This window comes from Camponotus vicinus, unplaced genomic scaffold (assembly GCF_025532165.1).
Source record: "Camponotus vicinus isolate PSW18456_S1 unplaced genomic scaffold, iyCamVici1.0 SCAF_1, whole genome shotgun sequence".
Classification (NCBI taxonomy): Eukaryota; Metazoa; Arthropoda; class Insecta; order Hymenoptera; family Formicidae; genus Camponotus; species Camponotus vicinus.
The window spans coordinates 31,023,611-31,044,297 of NW_028141945.1; the positions used below are offsets into that span (position 1 = coordinate 31,023,611).

Genomic DNA, 20,687 nt, shown 5'->3' on the forward strand with positions numbered 1-20,687 from the left:
ATATAAAATAAGTAAACAATCTTGCAATATATATATATGTATGTATATAACATGTAATTACATGTTATTTATATATATTACAAGATTGTTTATTTTTGTTTCGCAACACAATGAAGTGGATTTTTAATATAATGATGCCTTTTGGTTGTTTAATTAAGAAATATTTGCAAATGAATCAAACAGTAAAATTGTTAAATTTGAAAAATGTGTTAGATAGAAATATATCTACAGATATTTCAAATCAGTGTAACAAGAAAAATATAAAGATATATAATAATTACAGTATAATATACATATGAAATTTTTCAGTCTCCTAATATTATGAGGTATTATCCGGTAATATGCGTAATTGTTTGGCAAGTCTCTTGCCGATTAATTTGGGATAATTTTTCTGTTTGATAAGAAATTCCTTACTCTGGTGTGTCACAGCGCCATTTTCTAATTGAAACCTAAATAACGATATAGTCTTATTAATAAATTTTAGTGTAATTTATATATAACTATATATATATATACATACATACATACATACATACATACATACATACATACATACATACATACATACATACATACATACATACATACATACACACACACACACACACACACACACACACACACACACACACACACACACACACACATATATATATATATATATATATATATAATTATTTAAAAGTGATTTTTATAATTATGATCCATGTATGTATACATATGTGTTATTTTTTTCATAAATTAGTAAAGTTTTTGTTCTTTTTTTTTATGAAAAATTCTAATTTGTTTCATAAGAAATCAATTTATAATTATTTATGATTGCTTAACAGAAATTTAGCTATACTTGCCTACATAGATAATGCAATGGACCCAACATCTTTTCTTTTAATTCTGGATCACCTTCTAAAATTGAGAGTGCACTTGCACCAGTTTCCAATGTCGAAAGGCAACCTTCTGTTGGTTGTGTCCTGATCACATACTGACTAGTAGGTACGCCAATTAACTTGCAAGCTCGCAGAAAATATAAAGCTGGGCTCGAGTGATATATTGCCTAAGAAAATAAATACAGAAAAATATTAATTATAGTTTATTTTACATATTTTTTTTTGAAAAAGGATTTTTTATTTTAAAAAAATTCAAGTTATATGATAATAAATTATCCCCCCCCTAACATATATTACATTATTTAAATATATAATTTACTTTTGCTTGTGGCCATGTTCCATCCAGCAGAACTAAATTATATGCCTTTTGTTCATTAATTCCAACTGGATCTAGTGTGTCAAGTGCAATAGCTCCAGGCGATGGGTATAATAAAATAGTATTCTTATCATTTAATATTTCTGGTAGGCCTTCGTGTTTAGGTAATGGAAACTTCTTTCCCCTTAAAGAAGAATAAAATAATCTCTTGGAGTTTTATTGAGATTTGCACACAGAAAATTTAATTGTAATTTGACTAATTTGTTTTTTTACCTGAAGATTAGGCACTTTCCTGATTCCAATGCTAATGCAAGCATTGGCACTGTACGTAGACAACGCTTTGCCTCTGCTGGATGCTGTAGAATAATTATTCTTGATGCAGGATTGAGACGTTGTTTTGGTAAACCTGGACACCAGCATACTTGCACAGGTCTCCTACAAAAAGACATATTATTAAAATTTCAAAAATTTTAATTTCTTGCTTTTCACAAGTTTCTAAAATTTTTGGTTTATATGATCTTCTCAACTTATGTATATATGTACATATATTTTCATACTTACTTGCATTGCTGACATTTGTCTCTTGTTTCAGGGGGATCGGCGGGAATGCTCGCTAATTCACTCCACACGTCATCTTCATTCGTCATGATAAGTGATTATCAAAAAAATCCTCGATATTTTTTGACAATCTTTCATACATTATATGGCAGTTAATTACGCTTCGTTCACGCAATCGCAGCAAAATATGAAATTCAGATTTCGGTTATCATATATTGATGATACTGGGCGTTTTTCAGCAAGCACAGAGAACAAGTGTATCGCTTCATCCTTGTTGGTTAATGAATGTAAACAAGGATTCACTGTGTTCTCTGTGTCACTTGCTGAAAAAAACGCCCACTATATATATTTTTGCATAACAATCATTAATGTAATAATAAAATTATATTTAAATATTTAAATTAAATTAAGATTAAAATAAAATTAATTAAGATTAATATTTAAATTAAATTATACAAGTTATAACTCATAGGTTATAATTCACAAAGGAGAAAATTTACAAAAATAAATCGAAAAACACATGTAACAATTTTACCGGAAGGTTAACAAGAAGTACATACAAAAAGAAAGTTTAGAAATATCAAAGGTCGTGTTTATCATAGGTCATGTTTTTTTATGCTTTTTCCTTTTTTTCTTTCTTCAAAGATGCGAGAGTGTAACGCTAATTTACCGACCGACCATTTGCATGAAGTTATCGAACATTGTAAATTAAGTATGATAGCGTCGCCATAGATGGCGCGATCGCGTGCATGCCGGTCGGTAAAATCAACAGCGCATGCGCCACACGCAGAAGTGACAGATGCGCCGAGATCCCGAGCTGCGAGCTTGTTCGCGTTTTCCGTATCTGACATAACCGTCCCGTGTGATGTTCTGAATCCTTCCAGCTAGCCTCACCACTCGGTCCAGCACATTTCTACAGCATTCGATTACCGTATGTTATTATTAACCGTGTTATTAAATCTATTATTCACCGTACCATAACCTAACTTAAAGTGTAATTGCAAGAGTCGCGAATTAAATCTCCCCAAATACTTATCTATCATCATCACGATCATTACGATGTCCCTTACGTCATATTAGCCGTGCATCAATACGTACACCAATTGATTCTAAAATTTAGAGCAGTAAAAATTTATGCCAACGGTATCGCGCGCGCGCGCACACAAAATGCGTACATTATCGCTAAAACAAGATCTCGTCGAGATTTTGTCGAAAGAGTAAACGAAGTAATATATACGCGCCAAGTTAATCGAATTGAAAAATTTCAGTGTACGACATTGTAAATCTGCATGCATTTCTTATCAGTACATATGTTATTTTATCTGTGAATCAGTATGCGACGAATTTGTGCGCATCGCCAATTTATTCGTGGCAAAAATAATGACCCGCTTAATTTTTTGCATTGCACACTCGATTGTCTCGGGAGAAATCTGGTTAGATTCTACGGTTTTTTTTTTTTTAGGCGAGATAGAACATTAGATGAAGTAGCGCGGATGAATCAAGCAAATCTTGTGCGTACTCAACCGCGACATGGCTATTTAGAGAACGAAGAATTCGGAAGTGACATTCCTTTCGCGGCTTGCAGGGACGTGACACGAGTGCTTATCGTACAGAGCAGAATGTTTGATCGTTTATTAGATGATTTGAAATATTATCGCACTTAAATATATATTTTTTTCGCGATATATTTCCGATAAGAATTTTTAATGAGAGATAGGAATAATTCGACGTTTATCATTTATTGTTCATATATTTATAATCGACTGATTCGACGATCTCTGCATTGCAGATGGCAGCCAGCGCGCTTGAAGAGAAAATCAACAAGATAAGACAACAGAATGAAGAGATTAGAAGGAGGCATGAGGTAATCGAGTGACTATTTTTAATTACTTAATTGTTCTATGTGGATAATAATAGATTTTGTTGTACAGGAAGTGGAAGAAGATAAAAAAAATGCAGCCAAATTGAATGCATTGGTGCAAATGGTGCCATCTACGGATTGGCCTGAGAGAAAGGAACCGCCAGAATTTTCTAATCCACCTAGAACAAATAATAAATCAAAACCTGCTAAAGAACATCACGAACATATTCAACATCATTCTGTGAGTGGTGAGGGAAGAAAAGTTCATACTTTTGCTCAGGTGCGTGCATGAAACAGAGAAATATTATATTAATTTTTAGACTGTATAGTAACAAATTTAATAAATAATTTTATTTATTAATTTTTTATAATTTTTAAAGCTTAGGAATGAGAATAAACCTTTTTAATCTTTTAAATTGTCAATAATACTGTTCAATTTGTACTAATGTTTTCTTGTAGGGACAAGGGCCTCCACCTGATCCTAAATATAATTTCCTTGCTGATGCTGAGAGAGAAGAAGGTAATATGGAAAATATAACGGATAATCCATCAAGTAAAGGACAGAAACATTCAAAAGGCACATTTAGGAAGAAATCTGGAGGAAAAGATGGAATGCAAAAAGTATGTAAAAAAAAGATGTAGATAAATTATAACTAGAAAAAGAATTCTTTTTAATTTCATTCATTTCTCAAATAGGATTATAGAATAAACAGAAGTCATCGCAGAGATGAGCATCAGCCAGAATATGAAGCTTGGAGAGCAGAGAGAAATCGTATCGATGAGGATCGCATTAGTAGACAAAGGACAGCTGAGGGTAATTGGCGTAGAGAATGGGATAATGACAAGGTGAAAGCTTGCATTATGTAAAAAATTAATTTAACTATGTAGAAACTGTATAGAAATGATAGATTATAATTATACTTATTGCAGGCACATATTGTGAATGAGATGATGAGAACTGAAGCTAAATTAGGAGATTATGTAAAGAAGGATCATAAAGATTTTGATAGAAGACATGTTAATGGTGAGAATCGATAGTTGCTTATATAAGTAGAAATGTACACACACCTATATATATACAAGGAATATTAATAAACTATGTTCTCATTATTGCAAACATACAATTCTTTGTAGGAAACGATTATGTAAGCTATAATCGTAGTGGTTATCGTTCCTACCGAGGAAATTCGAGGCATTTTCATAATAATTATGAAAATCGTTCCAATAATGCTCATCAGGAAGGGCACGTTAAAAATCCTTTATCGTCAAATTCTGAAGAAAGAACTGTTGTTGCTACTGACAAAAGCATAAAAGTCACATTGAATCAAGGAAAAGGTCCAGTTATGAGTGTCAAAGGTATTATATATATTCCCAGTGATTTTTCCTTTTAAATATATAAGTAAAAATATATAGTATTTAAAGATCTTTCAATATATATATATATATATATATATATATTACTATTTTTTAGTAAACTCACCAAGTATTGCTGGAACAGGTCGAGTAGGACCACGACAAAGAAGTCGCGTAACATACAGCAGTCACTCGGACGTTGAAATGGTTTCCCCTGATACCGAATCCTTTTCACATCCAAAATCCTATGAAGATAAGACTAAAGGTATTTATCATGATATGCAAAAATTCTCTAATTCGCGAAAATCGCAGCCTCCGAAAAAGAAGGATTTTAGCAATAAATCTCCTTTCTTTCGTAAGAAAGAGATTAAGAGAGAAGACACTATTGAGAATCCACAGAAACATCATGAAATAGAATTACTACAAAAAGAACATACAGAATCACAGAAATCTGATCAATTTAAACTCCAAAAATCTGAGGAGAATATTGTAATACCACTACAAAATGATAAAGTTGTGAATGAGGAAGAAAACAATGTAATTTCTTCTGATACATTAGATGTGAATATAGAAGTAGAAAATAAGGATAATCAGAATGATAATTTAAATTCATACATAGATGAAAAAAGCAAAACTTTTATAAACAAAGAAGATGAATTTATTTTACAAGATTCAGACCTTCCTGTGTCTAAAGACGAAGTTGAAGTATGTAAAATAAACAAAGAGATAGAAAACAAATTAGACGAGTCTCAAATTGTTCAAACAGCTACAATGTCCGAGTATGAAATTACCAAAACAGATTTAACTGTATCATTAGTGAAAGATATAAATGATAATAATAGAGATAAGATTAAATCTGGAGAAAATCTATCATGTAATGTTAATGATGATATCAATGAAATTATAATGAAAAATAAAGAGTATAATTCACCAACAGAGCAAATTGAAGAAATCTTAAGTGATAACTGTGATAATAAGCAAACTGAAGATATAAATGAGCAAGAAAATAATTTTGAGCTCAGTACAGCAAGTTTTGTAGAAGAGAAGTTGGAGACAAACAATCTTACAATTTCATCTTCAACTGATGTATCCTCTGTAACAGAACAAAATAATAAGATGGATAGCAATGATAAAAGCTTAAAAGAAAAAGAAAAAGAAATTGCGATTGTAGAAGATAAAGTTATTGTTATAGATGATAAAATTAATACTAGCAATAAACAGGATGTAATAAAATCTGCTGATGAAACTCGAGAATGTAAAAATGAAAATAATGAGAATGCTGCAAATAACATTGTAATTGATAAAGTAGAATCTCGAGAGGAAAATCTACGAGAAAAAGAAGTAAAGGCAGCTTTAAGCAAAGTGGTTGAAATTGAAGAATAATATAAAAATGAGATGCAAAAATAAAATGTATAAAATGTTACAGATATAAGTTACCGATAACATAAGACGAGAGAAAGCTTTTACAAATATTTGTTGAGAAACGCGCGTATATATATTTCTCAAAAATTAAAATACGCACGAGTTGAGAATATCGAATTGTTCAAATATAGTTTGCAACAAATTTTCTTATTTTTGGAACAAGCATTCGAGAATGGATGATTGTAACTCTGCTGAGTGATATCGTAATTTTTTTATTTCAGAATTTTATACTTTGTTATATTATCTGTTTAATTTTATTTTTGATTTTTCTCGAGATTGCTGCTAGAATTTAATAGTATGACAATATATATATGTATGTATGTATGTAGTGTGTGTATATATATATACACACACACACATACTCATATGTATATACATTATATAATATATATAATATATATGAATAATTTTATGTTAAGGAGCAATTGGACGAATTAGGTACACCAAAACTTAATAATCCTAATACGCTTCAAGATTCATGAATTGGACAGTATGTGAAGTATTTTTAGCCTTTTAAAATATAAAATTAAAAATAATTAATTTGAGTTAAAATAAAAATTTGATCTGTAGAATTAAAATTTTTATTTTCATGAATTTTGTGTATAATCAAATTATATTATATAGATCAAATCTTTACTTTTTAATTCACACAAGTCAATTATTAATTTTATATTTTAAAAAGCTAAAGATGCTTTGTGCAATGTCAAATTCGTGAACCTCGAAATATATTAAATTTACTAATTTTTGATGTAAATTTACTAATTTATCAAATTTCCTCTTAATAGAAACGTAGCACTTTTGTAATGATAGAAGTATAACAGAATAATAGTTACTATAGTCACTGCGACATCTCCGAATTTTTATATTGTGACACGAAAGAAAATTCATTCTTTCCTTGTTCATGTGACAATCAAAAAATATTTTTATAATTGGCATAAGAGCAATAAAAAAACGGGATGTTTTAGATTAACGAAAGCTGTGAAATTAACAGACATTCTAACTAGACATAGCCAATAATTATATTATAATTAAACAAAAGTAACTTTTATCGGTTGATATGTTATTTGAATTTATAATTTATAGATATATTTATTATATACATATATATATATACTTCTCTCATTATCTGATATTATTTATGTTTTTGTTTCTCTCATTGCTTTTATAATTCGTTGATTTTTACATGATTTTTGGAGGCTCATATGCGACTGAAATCATCGTTAAATTGATAAAGTTAAATTTCTTCAAACGAGTAAAATCAAATAAAATGCGCACATATATTTGATTACTAATTTTTTATACTTTATATATATATATAATCTCGTATTAGAAATGTTAGATTTACTAGTAACTGAGGCTCGTCGAAAATGACGATAATGCATAGCTAAGAGCTCCTGAAAGAGAAAGCTTCTCTCAAGAACATTTCTCTGTTATCAGATATTATTTTTTTGTTTTTCTAATTATTAAGAAAGATGGTGTTGCCATATATTCGATACTATAAAATTTTAAGCCTCCATAATTTTGTTATTTCCTCAGCCATAGTTTTTGCATTTTTAAGATTATTCTAACGTGAAAAAATTATAATAAAAACATTGTTAATAAATTTAATTGTTTACCAATTAGATATCTATCCAATAAAATATCCCTTTTCCTTTAGATCGAATAAGTGAACAAAACTTGAAATAAAGTCATGTAAAAAATTTAATTTATTACTAATAATATTTTAATTTTTGTAATTGATTTCCAAAGAAAGATATAAAATAATATTACCGGGCGAAGTGCAAGTGAAGAGAATACACGTTCGTAAAATTTTGTCAATATATTATCACTCCTCGTATTCACATCGGATAATGTATTTTCATATTTCTCATAATACGGAGACCGCTTTACATCGTTTTATAACACGTTTATAGGTATATTCTGCCTACACAACACCGATGAGGTTTTGCCTTTCTCGAAACGCCACGAAATACGAATATTTCTGCAGAAGCGCTTTAAAAGCCTATATTTGTCCGCATTAAAACAACTCGCGGAATATCTCTTTGTGGTTCGCCTCCATAATCCAGAAATAGATCAACTATTTCTCTAAGTCTACAACAGATTTTTACACTGTGGCATTCGTTCTATTTTTTTTTCTTTCAAGCCGATAACGAGATATGTTAAAGCAAAAAATTGAAAGTTTCATAAGACAAATAGCATAACTACTAAACCTATCGTTAGCTCGCGACCACGAAGAGAAGATTCCAATACGATTCTCACCCAATCGCTTTTGATAATTATTGTCGATATAAAGAAGTAAGATGATCCCTCGTTAACGATCTAAATCTGATTTCGTGAACAGCGTGACTTTACTTACATTATGTGTCATTGATATATTCAATGATATGAAACATCAATTATGCATGACGGTAGCCTTATGAGTTAACGCTTAACATCTACAACTCTCAACATAACGCTTGATATCATTCGATAAAGATCCTTCTCAATAAATAGTAATACATCATTATCATTATTGTATAATATTATATATTGTATTATTTTTATTAATATTGTCGTTCTGGAAGACATTACTGGAAGACTCGTTTCACAATTATTAACGTATTTTAGTTAATATGCAAATTTTCCGTGTCTGCAGAACGTTCACAGATGTATGCTTTGGAGGAAAAAAGTTACGAAATGAAAAATTCAAAGGAAAGAGTACTTGATCTAAGCGAAGTCAACAATCTGTGAATCTACAAATCTTTAAAATTCAAAAAGATCCACGCTAAAAAATTTTAAGAGAAATTAATCTATAAAAAGATTCATAGATTTATAAATTTTGATTAAAAAATTTTAAGAGAAATTAATCTATAAAAAGATTCATAAATATCTTCAACGATTTCGAAATATATAGTATGAAATTTTAATTATACTCTTGTGAAAGGATGGATTTTTTAATTTTAATGTAGATTCATCTGTTCTTCCTCAGCATTCTGCAGTTTCACGGAACAACTATATTGTTCTACACTCATTCCTTAAACTAATTTGTGATCTATAACGATTTCTTGGAAGACCTTGGATTATACAACTAATTGTACTCGATTGTACATAATTGTTTGCGCATCGTTTGCGCGACGAAGGGACACGGGTTCTACCCTAAAAATTATTTGGCAGATTCATCATCTATCGTAATCGCTATAATAATTACTGTGCGCGAAATTGCGATCAAGATTGATCGATCGCGGCCGCATCGTGTCCCGTCGTCGTGATTCGACGCGACGCGTAAAAATTATACATGGTTACACAACTCCGTAGAGAGCAATACATACAATTATAAAATCCAGAAAACTGTAATAGTAGTCAACTAGTAAGTAGTTAGGTTGCGCTCTGTTTGCTGCTGCATCATGGAAGACATCATGAGATATTGTCACGTTTAATGAGACCCTAGATCTCCTTTCTTTTATCTATAGGCTCCCGAATGTAAAACAAATCGGAGATTGGAAGACGGATAAATCCTTCACTCGCCTTACAGATGTGTTACAATCCTGATGGAATTGTGAAATATACAATAGAACTTCAAATTACATCACTCAGCGAGCCGATAATTTTCTCCTTCTGAAAAAGAATACTGTAATTACATACTAATAGAAAATAGTACGTTTTTGTCTAATTTCGATTTTTCTAAAAATAGATCACAACAATTCGCTATTACAATAGAGAAAACAATTTTGGATATGTTGTCATTGATTATTTAAATGTAAATTTGTCGCGCAGAAAACGCATGTCATTACGAATATAAGCGCGGATCATTTTTACACAAATGGAAGGTGGTATTCTCTTACATTTTAATCGATTGAATCGATTTAAAATTATTTTAAAGAAAGATTCAGGACATCCTCCTTATGCTAAGAGAAACTTACAACACCAAAAAAAAGATAAAAATGTCAAAATATTGATAAGAAATACAGATGCAAATTTCTCGCTTTCGAATCCGTGAAATATTTGATTCTCAAATTCACTGATGCATTTTAAAGTTGGAGAACACACATCTCTTTAAAAAAAAATCTTATTTGTGGCTGAAATTTTAGAGGAAAATTTTACCATAATTTTTTGTATATATTATTACATTTTGAAAAACAAATTCTCTGTAAAAATATTGTTTAAAGAAAGGAATTTTTAATTTTTATTAAAAAATATATTTCCCTACAGCAACTTTCTATCAATTATTTCAGAATATCTCTTTATATAGTCTCCCGTATGCATCAGCAATTATTGCATGTATATCGAGCAATATATTAGAATCGAATATTTCGACAGCTCGAGAGCGTAATATCATCTCGGTATAAGACATGAACAACAACATAAAATGACCTAACTGGCGCGAGATCGCTCAGAAGGGTAAACCGATCTCGAAAGCGTTAATCAGCGCAGAGCCAGAGTCGTAGACGCCGATTACGCCGAAGAGAATACCGAGGAAGATGACAAAGCAATCGTACGCGACGGCACTCCATTCCATCGAGTTTCTCTTCAGCTTCAGATGAAAGTAACAAGGCCAAATAAATGAGAGCATGGTGCCGGTGAAGGAACCGATGAAACCCATCAATATGCTAAAGTGCGGTATGAAGATCGCCATTAGAATGGTGAACACGATCACGCCGACTCGCCAAGCCAGACCCCAGACCTTGAGCTCGCGATCCACCGTCCAGATAGTCGGGAAGATCGTTTTCGGTCGACCGCGGAAGAAGGCGCGTTCTAGGAGTTCGCAGGCCGCGTAATACGGCAACGGGTACGAGAGCACCGCTTTGACGACCAGGCATAGATTCACCAAACCTTTGAAACCGGCCGAATGTAGGTTGTTGGTGATCACCTGTTGCGTGTCATTCTGGAAAGTCAGAAAGCAGATCCAACCGAAGAGCGACTTGAACGCGGCCGCGGCGATGTGACTCCAGTTCAGCATCCAATCGAACTTGGAGCGATCGATGAGATTGCCCTCAAGGGTCGGTAGGAAGATTTGAGACGTGTAACTGAAGACTATCACGCCGAGTGAGATTGGAAAATTCTCCATGTCGATCGTCCACTTCACCTTCGACCAGCCCCAGTCACCGATCTCCAGGATGCAGTAACCGATGATGATCGCATTGATGAAGAGGTGAGACATCGTGCACCAGAAGCTCAGCATAGAGACGTGCTGCAACGACTTGAGGAAACCGAGCGGCAACAGAAATATACCGATCAGCATCATCCAGCTGCGAGTGTCGATCGCGCCTTCGGGAAATGAGCCGATCATCAGGTCGCCGCAAACAACCACGTACAGGATGCAGGTCATCAGCAGCTCGATGATTTGCGCGATGTTGACGGCGCGTGCGCCCCACGTTGGCCCGAAGCATTCTTTAGCGATGGCCACATACGAATCTCGTACGCGCACACGTTGACCTGTCACCGAGTCCAGCTCGTACAGGCACTCGACTAGGATCTTGCCGGTGTAGCAGCAGATGTGTGCGATGCCGACCATCGCAGCGATCGCCCAGTAACCGCCGCGTAGAACAGCGAATGGCAGAGAGACGATGAACATTCCCTGGGGAAAAATTCGCAAGTAAACTGGTGTGTTTAAATGAAGTTTATAGAAAAATGCATAATTACATAGTTGTAATTATGCGTTTAATAATTAATAAACATACACTGAAAAAATTGCATTCTCAAACCCAAGAATATGCCACTTATCTTTAGAATATATATTAAAAAAAGGGAGATCCTCTTGGCGCTATTTCTAAAGATAAGTGGCACATTCTTAAGTTGAGAATACAATTTTTTCAGTGTAATAATTGCGTTTAAAATATAATAATCTCATTATTATATAATTATTAATTGCTATAAAATTGTAATAGCAATGTTTTATTACAATAATGGTTCTTTTTTTTTAGTTTCTTTTGGAAGGTTGTGAAGTATGGAATTGATGAAGTATGGAATCATCGGAGATATTATTTTTTTTAATTCTCTAATACCTGAATAGCATTTGTAACGTTCCAAGCGGCTTGCCACTCGTTGATTTTGACACCTGAGGCACCGAACTCTCCGCCGCCCTCGTCATACTCGCTAAAATCGCCGCTGCTCATGCTTCCGGTTCTAACTTTATCCCTGAAATCGGAGCAATATGTTAGATCCGAATAGAGATCTCGAATCCAGCTCGGAAGGAATGTGCTTTACCCGTTTCTTTGGTAGCTGAAGGAATCCTCGGCGATTGCCACGTTGTTTTGATCCCGGTACGCCTGGTCCCCATTCATGGTCATCATTTCGGTGTTGTCCCGGCCCTCCTCGAAGGACTTGAACTGACCCTGACCGGCGTGACCTTGAGGATGTCCTTGGCCCATGCCGCCGCCGCCGCCGCCGCGGATCAGCTCCATACACGGACTGTTCTCTGGCCATTTGGCCTTCAAAGTCTCCCAGGCGACGTTGACCGTTGCTCCGAAGGAGGGTATATAAAATCCACGGAAATTCGCCATTTCTCTATCTGTTGCTTCTACGGCGAGCACGTTTACTTATGATCCCTTACATGTATATAGTTCTTCTTTTCACACAAAAACACGACTAGATACTGTACAGTGATCGAGGGAATGAAGGATAAGTATATATCCTGGGGTAAGACATGATGAAGTATAAGACATTAATTATTTAGATTTAAACTATGTATCTTGGATATTTCTGAACAAGATGTGTAGATTATCAATGAATGAAACGATGTGTGTGCTGATGTTCGTGCTTGCAGGTTTCTCCATCGCTGTAGGAACAACGGTGTATGAAATATCTTAGAGTCCTTAGAGCTTAAGCCAAGTAACGTATTAATGTGTTATCAATGAGAAAATCGTGCTTACCGAGAGACTAGTGAATCTGATGCCCGTGTTGGACGTTCTTCCTGAGAGATCTTGTTTGATTCTTGACCTCTTCTTGATCTCTTGTGACTGATCCTCGCGCAGTTAAGGATGCGTAAAAATGATTAAACTAAAAATGACCTCGGACGAAAGCGAGGCTTCATAAAGGAGGAAGGAAGAAAAGGAATGAAGATCGGAACGAGAGCGCGCTGCCTAACTACTCCGGATTACAAAGCCGCATGATGACGACGATGTTGTTCGTCTATGATCTACGCCGCGACTTGCGAGGCCAAAATCGCGGCAGCGAAGCCCACGATCCGCGGCATCGACCAGCAGCGGGGACACGGCGCCGTTTAAGGGAGATCGCGGGGGAATAATATGGCCAGCCACCCCCGAATGCGCAGGATTCGATCGATGGTCCACGAGAGAAGTATCGTCATCTCACGAGTGCCTCTCCTAGTGTCGTATTCGCGCATCCGTTTCTCCCGAACATGGCAGTCGAATAAGATCCCCGTATCAAGCCGCAATTAAATATAGGACAAATGGGATTATCGTGATTTGCGAAATGACAGTGAAAAAAATTATTAAGAGAAAAAAATAATACATGTTTATGTATCGATTAAATATTAATTTTTTTTAAATCGAAAAATACAGGGCTCTCGGATATAAAATCGATGTCGGGACTTGTGACTGATATCGTTTAGAAATACAACTGCTGTGAAAGAAACATTTTGATCATTTTATTCGTATCATTATTAATCACACACAATCTGGTGTATCAAATAGAAATAAATTAAATCTAAAACCTCTTGGTGTTCTTAATTAAATTTATTTGGAATGAGCTTGCAATTATTGTGTATTATTTCGGAGATGGAATTCTTTGCAATATTATGGCTTAAAATTGAAAATTTTTGTATCGCTCTCCCATAATTCAGCTCACAAATATTTCGCCAACATTTCGCATAATTCTATGAAATTTGTCATTTTATAGTAAGTCAATGTTATGATCAATGAATTGGTTTATGACAAAGTGCTAAATTTTTTATAGTTATATAGAAAAGGAATTGAGAGTTTTTAATTTAGAGTTACGAACAAACACACATTTCGCTCGACAATGACATAGTTTTTCCAGAATTCAATAAATAAAGAACTCAACTTATATATTTATTATTCATGTTATGGACGTTAAACTTTGGACAATGGATTATATAGAATTAGCCTCAACAATTTTTTACAATTGTTTGCGTCTCGATAAACGAAATTCAAATTGTATTGCATTTTTTTTACTTTATGCAATCATGATACTATATTAAAATTAATATTTGCTATAAGATATCCGAGGATTAACGAGAATCCACGCAGACGTAACTCCAAGAGAAATTCGTGACATATACGTAATGTAATAAGTCTAATATAATAATTCTTTCTCACGTCTCTTGCGAGCATAAAACAATTAATAATGCAATTAATAAACAATAAAAAGCACACTTCTTCAGTATATATAACAGAGAAATTTAACTGTAAAATTTTGTCGCAATACTCGAGTATTTATCATTATACGTGCTTTTATTGCTGAATAAAATATCATGTTTTATAATCCAGATGTGACTAAACAATCAAATAATATCAAAATTAAAGGTATTTTATTGGAATGATTACCGTGATATATGTACAAAAAATTGAAGATCATATTTAACTCAATCTTAATAACATTGTAATCTTCAATCTTCTCTAAATACCGCTTATTTTATCTTACAATCTTCTCTTTTCTTACATAATACAGATGATAATCGTGCTCGATAAATACCTGAATATTATGTAAAAAAATTTGCCATTTACTATTTGTAAAGATGAAGTAAAATTTCTCTGTATATGCTTGAAAGAAGCGTGTTTTTTGCGTATATATAGTTAATTGCAGCTCAAAGCTTTTATAGTATAGAACTATAATTTAACTGTTTTTCATGCTTGCAGGATTGCAAAGGCAATCGGTGAATTGCACTGACACAAGAGCTTTTCTTGCACTAGCTCTTTAAGTGATAGGAAAAAATATACGTGTGTTTACAACAATAAATCTACTTATATATAAATAACAACAAGAACACAATAATTTCTTCTATCTGCTCAAGAACAAAAAATATAGATAATCGAACTTTTTTGCCAAACTTTTTATCCGATTTTGTAACTAAGAACTCGCTCATATTGATCGTGCAGTTAACGTCTTCTTTTTAAATAAAATCGGTTTGTCAGTCTTCCACAATTTTTTCTTTTTTCTTTCAGTATGAAAGGCTATGATATCAACGAAGACATAAGGATGTTATATACATGACTTTGAGGAACAAAGAAAGAGAGAGTGAGAGAGGGAAAGAGAGAAAACTCATCCGTCTTTCTGTGCAGAAATAACACACACACGCATACCTCAACGTCACGGCGAATGTATAAACATCAAAAATGTGAGCCTCAACTATACCGAAGTCGCGTGGTGTTACGGCCTAGACTTTGGGCGAAAAATACGAGCTAAGATTTGTATTTAAATAATGTACGGTCTATAGCAAATCTGTTTTTGTACTATAACTACGTTTCCCATCATATGCAATATTCCCATCAATGAAACATCATTGTACGATGAAATTCCATGTTGTTGAACGAGTAATACGGTGCACAATCGTATTAAAGTAATGGACTTAAAACAACCAATGTCATTTTATTTTTAAACTGCGTCGACTTGGTAATAAAGAATGTGTCGCACAATAAAATTCTAATCTTTTCAATAAACTAAAACAAAAATGAACATTTTATCTTCAGTTGTTGCAAATAAAATTAATATATCGCTATATGTTCATGAGAAGATTACTTTATTAAATCATGTAATCATGTAGTTTTTCTTTATAATGAAAATAACTTTAAAATTTATTGCACATTATGAAGGAATATAATTTTACAAATTTTGTACATAAATCGCTACAATCGATACAAAGATATCTGATTGTCTTTCTTCATCTTCAAATCGCAAAATGACAGTGATCATTTTACTTCCACAATACTAAAAACACAGACACAGATACTATACATTCCAGTGCACAATATCTCACCTATAAAAATTTAAGGAAGTATCAAGCTATTCCGAGCATAAAACATGGAGTTTCGCGAAATTAGAATAATTTGATTACTTACAGGCTAACTTAAAGAATCAATGGAAATGTTTGTCCTAATGAACGGGATATCGCGTAAAATCGCAATTCATTTGTGATTTATTCGCTTACGTCCCTCTGTGTTTGATGGGAGTCGCTGCTCGAAAGTAGGCTTTCAATCGCGCTGTCCTGTTGCGAAATCGTTTCCGAGCTCCTGGTCGTAGTAAGTTTATTAGACTTAGCCTCTATGCGATTACACTTCAGATTCGAATCTATTAAATTTGGATTCGACACGGAATGTATAGAAACATTAGGCTGAGCGGGCACTGGTCGTTGACACGAGTGCAGCATCAATTCTGGTCCACCGCCATATGTAGTCAAGAAAAATTGCCACAACTCCTCGGGAATTTGGCCGTAATCCGAGCCTGCAAGCAAGAACATAAAGATGAATATAAAAATATAACAAACACCCTTCTATATATTTCTTTCTGCCATCTGATAAATATAATTTAATAATAAATAATCTGTCTTATATAATACAATATGAAAAGAAACTCACCAATTTTAAGACTATTTTGTCCATTTTTATTTACAACGATGGAATTATTATCAATTGGTCCTGGTGGCTGTGTCTCTTTGCCTCGAACGAAGCTCTGCCATTGTCTTAACCAAGCCATAGCTAACGCATAGATAGCCGTGTGATTGTCGGTAGTGTGATTCAATCGTTGGAATAGTTCCATCTCGTATTGCCTACGTTTCTGCAAGGATTCATACTTCTCTTCGCAGATTGGGCACTCATACAGATGCGTGCAGGCTGGACCTCCTCCAAATCTGAAATGGAAACGAAAAAAAAAAATATATATATATATTTTTTTTTCTATATATAAAAAAAATATATATTTTTTATATATATAGAAAAATAATTTTGTAAATGTCAGAATCACAATTGTATGCATCAAGACAGAACTTACGCATTGTATAAATATTCCCAAACTGCCTGCGGTATAGGCATACTGATCTTGTCAACGAAATGCGCTCTAACGGGAATCACTCCCCCATGAGGACACAGAAAGTCGGAATTATCGATCGGACCGGGTTCCGAGAATGTATTGAAGCGGTTAATCCATTGTCGAGACACGAAGAAGTTTAGATCAGATAGCTCGCGAGACGATATTTCCATGAGTTCCATAGTCTTATCACGCAATTGCAACATTTCCGGTGACCATTTTTTGTAGAAGAGCACATACGCCTCGCATTGCTTCACCGTGTCCGGCGACACTTCCGTCACGTACTGATCGTCGAACTCGTACCATTTGTTGGTGACTGGATTCAATCCGAAACAGGTGTAATGGCCGCCACCGGCTGTACCATGATGGCAAATGACTGATATTAAATTATAAGTTGTAACTTTGGACACGCACTCCTTGTGCAAATATGGTCGCATATCGAGACCTTCGAGGGGAAATGATACGTAATTGGCGATCTTTGAACTGAACATTAATTCATGACGGAATCTCTTCAAATGAACGCATAATATCTCGGGCAGTTCCAGGACTTTGGAGAATTTGATGCCATTGCGTAACTTATTGCACTTCTCACAGCTGTACATATTGTCGCCTTTGAGCTCGTCGGCGCTAAAAAATGCGGAGAGGCAGTCATGCAGACTGACCACTGGTCCCCAGAACCACGAACGCATCCATTGCAAAAACCATGATAGCCATCCCGACTGATTGGTCACGTAGACTACGTCAGAGCATGGTCCGGCCTTCTGTGGCGTTAGCGATCCTTGATGCAACATGTCGATGTGATCTCTACTCGGGATGGGTAAGGACAAGTCTTGAAAAGTCTCTATCCGAGTGGAAATCCTATCACATGTCAGGCACTGCACGCTACTAAGGAGCTTACCATCGAACGTGTCGCTGATGATGCTGCGTGTTTTCATTTGCTTCTTAGTGCGATGCTTGGCCGGCGAATTTTGCGGGGAACGTTGTGGCTCCATGTTCGATTTTTTCAGGTTTCTATTGGTGAATTTGTTACGTAGCTTTTCGGTCTGCGACACTCGAGAATACCGTCTCTTCGTACCACGTTCACCTTCATCGCTCAGCGAGCTCTGTTCGCTTACACCCGAGTCACACGTTTCGTACTCGGCGTCGGACTGACTGGACGCGTTACCATCCATCTCGGCCTCATCCTCGTCTTCTGACGAATGATCGCCCAGTCCTTTGAGTCGCAGCTGAACATCTCTATCATCCTCGATGTGTTCTTTTAGTTCCTCGTGTAGTTGATCCATAAAACATCTGAGAAATTCTTGAGTATCGTGTTGATGATACCCTCTAAACATGGGATGGACTGTCCTGATACCTGATAGAACACCATGCGGTACGACACATCCCTTATTTTTTTTACTCCACATATCCCGAACGAGAGTCAGGTAACTTAGACTCAGCCCAGGTTTCCTGTCTTTCGACATGTAATTAACCATATGACCACAGTCCAAAAAGAATTGTGTCAAGGGAGACACATTGGATAGAGCTTGTAATGCTGCATTCATGTAACACGTGTTGCCAATATTCTGCAAGCCTACCAAACCTCTTGGCTTCCCAGAGAAATCCTTACTCTCATCTGAATCTGTACTATCGGGAGAATCAGATCGCTCATTAAATGAATTTCCTTTTTCCGAATTAATTCTGTTTGCAACCCAATCTCCATAAAATCTGTGAAAGAAAAAAGACATAGAGACAAAGATATTTCAGAACTATAAATCTAAAGTTTACTTTTTGATTACATTTGCTTGGAAATATTGCAACTAAATTCCAAATGAATCTTACTACTATTTTATGTGAACAAAATTATTTCCATAATCTATTCCTCATCTATCAGTTGTCAAACTGTTAAAGTATTAATTCAGACAACTTTAATTAAATAATTTAATGCAGCTTGTGTTTTAAGATGAGATTCTTACAAAATTTATATCTATACATAATGAATAATAATATATTATTTTCATTTTTACTCACTTATCGAACATCAATCTGTCCAAGCCATCTAGTTTGGATTCGCTACCACCAGGAGCATCCCCGCCAAACTTGTTGCCCATAGTCTTGAACTCCACTTGCGTGGGCGACAACGGGGGTGAGGGTACATGTTTGGCGATAGCCTCGCTCTTGCAGGCATAACACCAGATTCTCTTGGTAGACAGATTCATGTGGGCGCAGTGGGTCGGATAGGTCTGATTATGAATGGTGCTGTGGTCGAGATGCGTCTCGGCGCAACCGACCCAGCGGCAGTCGGGGAACAGGCAGAGCCAGAGATTAGGTCCCGAAATGTCGCAATCGCTGCACTTGGCGAAACGTTCCTCCCGCGTCATCAGCGCCTCGATGAAGGCGAGATCGCCACGGTTGGCCAGATGCGGACAATTTCTCACGACTAACGGCATCTTTCCCATACAATCGAATCGTCTTCCACCTGAATGAAACTACGATGAGTGTACGATAACCGTCGTCGCTTACACACGCAGTCGGGATTATTGTCCTGACTACGCCTTGCCCGTGACAACACGTGTCACTGTCATTATCAGAGTTGCTATCGTTGTACTACGTTGCTGATGTTGATCATTGTAACGTCACTCTCTAACCTGACCGAGACATGTCCCGCGCGCGCCTAGTTAACCGCTGCGAGTGTCACGCACGAAAATGATTGTCATTGAAGGACAGATGTGTATATACATACTTCTGTATAAACGATTGTTAAGGTTTATCCAGACGGATTTATGCTACCGCATGAAACATACGTGCGAGGAAATCAATTAATCTAAACTAAATGATATTATTATGGATACGTATATACTTTACCTATTTGCAACATTTCGAAACGTTCGATTAACCAATTGGAGCTAATGACTCTCTGCCTTGATTGGTCAACTTGTGTTTCCACATGTGGAAAGTATTCAACGTATTGCGCAATTTGACGTATGAATCAGGATTAAAGTCCGTATCAGATTACACATCGAAGATTAAGAATTGAAGATTAGAATTTGATAAATCAAGACAAGAGGAGACTTTTGACTAAAATTTCAATCTTCAATTTTTAATCTCTACCTTCAATGCATAGTCTGATACTAATGGGGTTCGGATATACGATGGATTTACTATTTCTTGCAATGTTGACAGACGTTTCCACAATCATTACTCTTCAAAAGATCTGTCAACTTGCGGACAAGCATTATAAATACCATAAATTTAAATGTCTATGATGGGCACCATTTTGTAGAGTCCCTAGAATATAGGGTCTGTTCTTTTCAGCTGCACTGCTGCACTAGTG

The 20,687-nt window shown here is 34.9% G+C and overlaps 4 protein-coding genes across 15 annotated transcripts; 1 reads left to right on the forward strand and 3 right to left on the reverse strand.

Annotated features, from left to right (window-relative positions):
* Window positions 1-247: 247 nt before the first annotated feature.
* Dtwd2 (DTW domain containing 2) lies at window positions 248-2,507 on the reverse strand. Of its 4 annotated transcripts, none has more exons than XM_083079360.1 (6): window positions 2,294-2,507; window positions 1,762-1,919; window positions 1,474-1,635; window positions 1,204-1,384; window positions 849-1,051; window positions 248-449 (listed from the first exon to the last, which is right to left on the reverse strand). In XM_083079360.1, the coding sequence occupies exons 2-6, from the start codon at window positions 1,845-1,847 to the stop codon at window positions 320-322; spliced, it is 762 nt and encodes a 253-aa protein (XP_082935486.1). In that variant the 5' UTR covers window positions 1,848-1,919; window positions 2,294-2,507; the 3' UTR covers window positions 248-319. The 4 variants fall into 4 exon arrangements, with proteins under 4 accessions (XP_082935486.1, XP_082935480.1, XP_082935477.1 ...); XM_083079354.1 differs by having other exon boundaries at window positions 1,762-2,081; window positions 2,319-2,506; XM_083079351.1 differs by having other exon boundaries at window positions 1,762-2,081; window positions 2,294-2,506.
* Window positions 2,508-2,531: 24 nt separating this feature from the next.
* Window positions 2,532-8,013, forward strand: LOC145960045 (uncharacterized). Of its 6 annotated transcripts, none has more exons than XM_083079317.1 (9): window positions 2,540-2,689; window positions 3,221-3,365; window positions 3,548-3,622; window positions 3,690-3,899; window positions 4,079-4,240; window positions 4,316-4,465; window positions 4,550-4,643; window positions 4,754-4,975; window positions 5,091-8,013. In XM_083079317.1, the coding sequence occupies exons 2-9, from the start codon at window positions 3,252-3,254 to the stop codon at window positions 6,353-6,355; spliced, it is 2,292 nt and encodes a 763-aa protein (XP_082935443.1). In that variant the 5' UTR covers window positions 2,540-2,689; window positions 3,221-3,251; the 3' UTR covers window positions 6,356-8,013. The 6 variants fall into 6 exon arrangements, with proteins under 6 accessions (XP_082935452.1, XP_082935443.1, XP_082935449.1 ...); XM_083079323.1 differs by having other exon boundaries at window positions 3,221-3,356; XM_083079319.1 differs by lacking the exon at window positions 2,540-2,689 and adding an exon at window positions 2,887-3,027.
* Window positions 8,014-8,198: 185 nt separating this feature from the next.
* Vgat (vesicular GABA transporter) lies at window positions 8,199-13,760 on the reverse strand. Of its 2 annotated transcripts, XM_083079347.1 has the most exons (4): window positions 13,243-13,760; window positions 12,578-12,890; window positions 12,376-12,508; window positions 8,199-11,948 (listed from the first exon to the last, which is right to left on the reverse strand). In XM_083079347.1, the coding sequence occupies exons 2-4, from the start codon at window positions 12,871-12,873 to the stop codon at window positions 10,764-10,766; spliced, it is 1,614 nt and encodes a 537-aa protein (XP_082935473.1). In that variant the 5' UTR covers window positions 12,874-12,890; window positions 13,243-13,760; the 3' UTR covers window positions 8,199-10,763. The 2 variants fall into 2 exon arrangements, with proteins under 2 accessions (XP_082935473.1, XP_082935471.1); XM_083079345.1 differs by having other exon boundaries at window positions 12,578-13,760.
* A 197-nt stretch (window positions 13,761-13,957) lies between these two features.
* Window positions 13,958-20,607, reverse strand: Usp20-33 (Ubiquitin specific protease 20/33). 3 transcript variants are annotated; one of them, XR_014435251.1, is made up of 7 exons: window positions 20,465-20,607; window positions 20,219-20,287; window positions 19,385-19,832; window positions 17,339-19,081; window positions 16,927-17,198; window positions 16,411-16,792; window positions 13,958-16,328 (listed from the first exon to the last, which is right to left on the reverse strand). XR_014435251.1 is itself a non-coding variant. In XM_083079264.1 (6 exons), exons 1-6 carry the CDS (start codon window positions 20,550-20,552, stop codon window positions 16,488-16,490), a joined length of 2,925 nt encoding a protein of 974 aa, XP_082935390.1. In that variant the 5' UTR covers window positions 20,553-20,607; the 3' UTR covers window positions 13,958-16,487. The 3 variants fall into 3 exon arrangements, 2 of the variants coding, with proteins under 2 accessions (XP_082935390.1, XP_082935404.1); XM_083079264.1 differs by having other exon boundaries at window positions 13,958-16,792; XM_083079278.1 differs by lacking the exon at window positions 20,219-20,287 and having other exon boundaries at window positions 13,958-16,792; window positions 20,465-20,606.
* Between the last annotated feature and the right edge of the window lie 80 nt (window positions 20,608-20,687).

Coding starts and splice junctions, on each gene's coding strand:
- Dtwd2 (XM_083079360.1), bottom strand. CDS start 1,847: ATGACGAATGAAGATGACGTGTGGAGTGAATTAGCGAGCATTCCCGCC. Junction 1,636..1,761: donor GACAAATGTCAGCAATGCAA/GTAAGTATGAAA, acceptor GTCTTTTTGTAG/GAGACCTGTGCAAGTATGCT. Junction 1,052..1,203: donor GAACATGGCCACAAGCAAAA/GTAAATTATATA, acceptor TTATTTTCTTAG/GCAATATATCACTCGAGCCC.
- LOC145960045 (XM_083079317.1), top strand. CDS start 3,252: ATGAATCAAGCAAATCTTGTGCGTACTCAACCGCGACATGGCTATTTA. Junction 3,366..3,547: donor ACGTGACACGAGTGCTTATC/GTACAGAGCAGA, acceptor TCTGCATTGCAG/ATGGCAGCCAGCGCGCTTGA. Junction 4,644..4,753: donor TGATAGAAGACATGTTAATG/GTGAGAATCGAT, acceptor AATTCTTTGTAG/GAAACGATTATGTAAGCTAT.
- Vgat (XM_083079347.1), bottom strand. CDS start 12,873: ATGGCGAATTTCCGTGGATTTTATATACCCTCCTTCGGAGCAACGGTC. Junction 12,509..12,577: donor TTCAGCTACCAAAGAAACGG/GTAAAGCACATT, acceptor CTCCGATTTCAG/GGATAAAGTTAGAACCGGAA. Junction 11,949..12,375: donor ACGTTACAAATGCTATTCAG/GTATTAGAGAAT, acceptor ATTTTTCCCCAG/GGAATGTTCATCGTCTCTCT.
- Usp20-33 (XM_083079264.1), bottom strand. CDS start 20,552: ATGATTGTGGAAACGTCTGTCAACATTGCAAGAAATAGTAAATCCATC. Junction 20,288..20,464: donor TATCAGACTATGCATTGAAG/GTAGAGATTAAA, acceptor TGGAAACACAAG/TTGACCAATCAAGGCAGAGA. Junction 17,199..17,338: donor TGGGAATATTTATACAATGC/GTAAGTTCTGTC, acceptor TTTCCATTTCAG/ATTTGGAGGAGGTCCAGCCT.